The 4,079-nt window shown below is 39.4% G+C and overlaps 1 protein-coding gene across 1 annotated transcript in view; it reads left to right on the top strand.

Moving 5' to 3' along the window:
* The window catches only part of Kpna3 (karyopherin subunit alpha 3), an 81,861-nt gene that overhangs the window by 67,921 nt on the left and 9,861 nt on the right, over positions 1-4,079 (top strand). Inside the window, exons 11-12 of the mRNA XM_026777988.1 lie at positions 2,314-2,445; positions 3,502-3,630. Of these exons, the coding sequence (XP_026633789.1) occupies positions 2,314-2,445; positions 3,502-3,630 (261 nt within the window). The remainder of the gene's footprint in view (positions 1-2,313; positions 2,446-3,501; positions 3,631-4,079) is intronic.

Here is a 4,079-nt window from a genome sequence, read left to right as displayed (position 1 = left end):
CTTTTTTAAAGGGAGAGAGACCACGCCCCAATGGGCTGGTATCTCAGCGGCTATAGGCTGGAGGAGCGGAAGGACCTCCCGCAACAGCATTGGACTTTAAACTTTTTATCTCCTTGAACACCAGACTTAGCTCCATTTCTTGGTGCCTTTTTCTCTTCAAACTGTACATTTTTTTTAATTTCTCCTTGTTCAGCTTGCTTGTTCAACATCTACGTAAGATTGAACACTAATAACAACACAGCACAGTCAATACTAGGCTATCTTGAAATCGCCTCTGCAAATGCCATTAATTGAAAAGTCTTCAGTTTACTGTCAGGCAGATTGGGGGTGGGGTGGGCAAGGGCAGAAAACAGCCACACTCTTTGCCAAAATACTGCAAGTATGGTCTCAAGGCTACTTATTAACATTCCTCTCTTCTGAAACCTCTTGGGCCAGGCTGTTGTCGTCTCCATTGCTCTCAGCACCATCTTCCCTGCTCTTACTAGTTTGGCCTGTTAAGCCCCACTTAAAGCTTTTACCTGCTTTCCTAATCCAGAGTCCACATTCTGCCAACAAACTGCATGGCCAGGCCTGTCACAGCAACACCCCAGTTTTGGTACAGTTTCTGTGTTAATTGCTGAGAACAGACATCACAAGCACAGCAAATCTTACAAAAGGAAGCATTTAATTGGGGCTTGCTTACAGTTTTGAAGTTTAGTTCATTGTCACCATGGTGGGGAGCATGGTAGCATGCAGGTAGGCATGGCTCTGGTGCAGTAGCTGAGAACTTGCATTCTGATCCACATACATGAGACAGAAGAGATAGACACTAGGCCTGGCTTGGGCTTTTGAAACTTCAGAGCCCATCTCCAATGACACACTTACTTTTTCCAGTATGACACACCTGTTCCAACAAAGAAATACTTCCTAGTTCTTCTAAAACAGTTCCACCTCCTAATGACGAAATAGTCAAATATATGAGCCGATGGGAGTCATTATATTCAAACCATACTTAGATTATATGGTTTCTTTTGGTGTTGCTCTTGAGTTCCTTCTGATTTTTTCCCTCTGTAATGCTCCCCCTGACAGTTTCTGTTTCAAACATGCATAATTGTACCTCTTCCATTCCTTCTCATTCTTTATTCTTTTCATCTCACACAGGTTTGGAATGAGTCCAGATCCAAATTAGTATTTGTTTTCTTCTTATAGGTAATTTGGAATTGTGTTCTCATGATTCTTAGTAATGCTAAAGGTATAAGTTATGTGTAGTTTTATCTGCTCCTCTGACTTGTACGCATGCCTTCTTAAAGGCATGTGCGTTGAGGTAGCTGCTTTTGAAAACTTCAGGCAAAAGGTGTCTTTAATTTGGACACTTAGTAGAAAGGCCTCTGGATTTCAGATGGGTTAAGAGTTGTGCTTTTGCTGCTGTGAGGACACCAAGGAGAACCACACACTACCTCTGTGTACTGAATCAGTTCACCAGATCCTGGAGGCTGGTACCCTGTTTGGTCTTGTTCTTGTAGTTGAAAACTTCAGATGGATGAGGATGTGGCTTAATTTGGGTTTTGGGTCTCATGCAGCCTAGGCTGCTCACATTCACTGTGTAGCTGAGGGTGGCTTTTCCTCCTGCTCCTTTGGTTACATTTCCCACGTATTGTGATCACACACGTGTGCCATTACACTCAGTACTACGTGATTGTACTTCATGCTTTTCATTTGAGGGCCTTTATCAAGGTTCAAGTACTGAATCATTCCTTAGCCTATTCACTTTAGTAGTTGGAAAAATTGTATTGGCAGATTATTTTGGGGTCTTCTAGATTTGAAGCAGCGTAGTGTTTTGGCCTCAGACTTGTGTATGACATAGATCACAATTATTTTTGTGCCTAATTTTTGAGATCAGGGAAAATTTTATGCTTTTTTAACAATTTTTATTTATTTTATGTTTGTGTATTATGTTTATGTATGAATGCTGTACCTGTGTGGAGATCAGAGGGTGACTTTCTCTAGTTGGTTCTCTTCTTCCATCTACCTTTATGTTGGTTTTGGGGACCAAACTCAGGTCACCAGGATAACTTGCAAACTCTTTGCTTGCTAAGCTATCTTGCCAACACATTATTTCTATTTTTATCTATCTGGTACATAAAGTCAGAAATTGGAAACAAGCATCCTAAACTTCTGTCTCATGTTTATGAAAGGTGATCGCAGGTAAGCCCTGAGATAAAGATTTTATCAGTCATGTACACGGTTATCTTTCCCACCAAGTTAAAACAGAAAACTCCTTATTTTTCTGTTACAACTTCTGGAATAGCTTTTTTCTGTTTGTACTTCTTATAGATTCTTGTGGACACTGTTTGGGCTCTGTCATACTTGACAGATGGAGGAAATGAGCAGATACAGATGGTTATTGATTCAGGGGTTGTACCATTCCTTGTGCCCCTTCTGAGCCACCAGGAAGTGAAAGTTCAAGTAAGTATTTTCTTTTTTTTTCTTGTATAAAATTATTTTTTATTAAGCCCAGCAGCATGCACCTCAGGATTGCCCTAGTTTATCTCCTGAACCCACATTTGTTCTGAAATAATTTTTCAGCTTTTCAGTTACATAAGCCATTAAACATAGACCTCCATACATTCTATTATGATTTCAAATAGAAAGATGTGAAACTGTTGGTCTCCACAAATAGCTTTTTCTTCTAGTATCCTGTTAGGAGACAGCATAATGCTTGTCTGATGCCCACGTTCGCCTCCAGCCCCTCTGTCACAGCTCCTTTTCCTTCTCACTTAAGCTTTCCGTCTGCCTATCTCAGCTCTCTGTCTCTGGGTAGTTTCCAGAGCCTTCCAACTGTGAACTCTGACTCTGTTCTGATTAGGGTCAGCAGTTAGTTCTGCTCGTCATGCTTCTCTGCTGAAGTGTTTTTCTCCTACAAATGCATGCTGACCCCAGGTAACATTAAATATTATATGAGAAACACAAATGTGTGCTGACTCAGGACCATGTTAAAATCTGTGGTGCTGCTTTGGTCATAAGAACAACTGTTTTTAAAGAAAGGACCTGATGATTTTTAGTTTCCACTGTTTTAAAAACTTTCTTTTTTAGATGCTTTATATTTGTGTGGTTTTGAGGGCAGAGCATGGTTTTGGTTTTCTTTTGTTATTTTCATGACAAGGTTTCCTCTGTTTAGCCCAGGCTGTCCTAGAACTCGCTCTGTAAGAGATTAAGATTAGGCTGGTCTCAAATTCACAGATCCTCTTGCTTCTGCCTCCCAAGTGCCCAGATTAAAGGTGTGTGCCATAACTGCTAGGCCTAAAAATCTTTTTTCTAACAAATTTTCACCTATTTTTTGTGGAGTTCTATAATTTTCCGTAGGAGATGGTTGTTTAAAAGTCCTTGCTAGTTTGGTTCTGGCTTTGCTGTAGGGATGAAATAAATGTTCATCATTTGCTCCTCACATCCTCAGAGTTATGAAAACTACAGAGATGACAATTTCATTATAAACATACTTAAAACATGTTCTCCCCTCTCTAGACTGCAGCACTCAGAGCAGTTGGGAACATAGTGACCGGCACTGACGAGCAGACCCAGGTGGTTCTTAACTGCGATGTCCTGTCCCACTTCCCAAACCTCTTATCACACCCGAAAGAGAAAATAAATAAGGTAAAGGCACACACTGCCCTTCTTCTGTCTGTGGCTGTTTCCTTGTTGCTGTTACGATGTGTTTTCTCGCTCAGGGTCATGGCACTCAAGATGAGGATGGTTATAAGTGAATCTTTAAAACTGATTTAGTTTCTGTTTCCTTTAGTCGTACTATCATCACAATAAAATTTTTTTGGACAATTTATGTGCTTATAGATTGAACAGTATCATTAAATTAGTAACCAGTATGCAAAAACATATAATCTCTCACTAAAATAACTGGTAATTTTAAAACAGTTAAGTTATTCCCCTACAAAATTAGAGTAGACCTAATTCTAAAGGTGTCATGCCTTCTATCAAAGATGATAAAAATTTACTTTTAAAAGTTTCAAATTTATTTAAAAATTTATTATTAGTTGTATAGTAGATAATTAAGAGTTTTATGGCTTATTTCACATACCATTTTTTTT

The sequence above is a fragment of the Microtus ochrogaster genome, unplaced genomic scaffold (assembly GCF_000317375.1).
Source record: "Microtus ochrogaster isolate Prairie Vole_2 unplaced genomic scaffold, MicOch1.0 UNK97, whole genome shotgun sequence".
Lineage (NCBI taxonomy): Eukaryota > Metazoa > Chordata > Mammalia > Rodentia > Cricetidae > Microtus > Microtus ochrogaster.
Note: the sequence above shows the minus strand (reverse complement) of the source record. Positions and strands in the feature narration are given on the sequence as shown.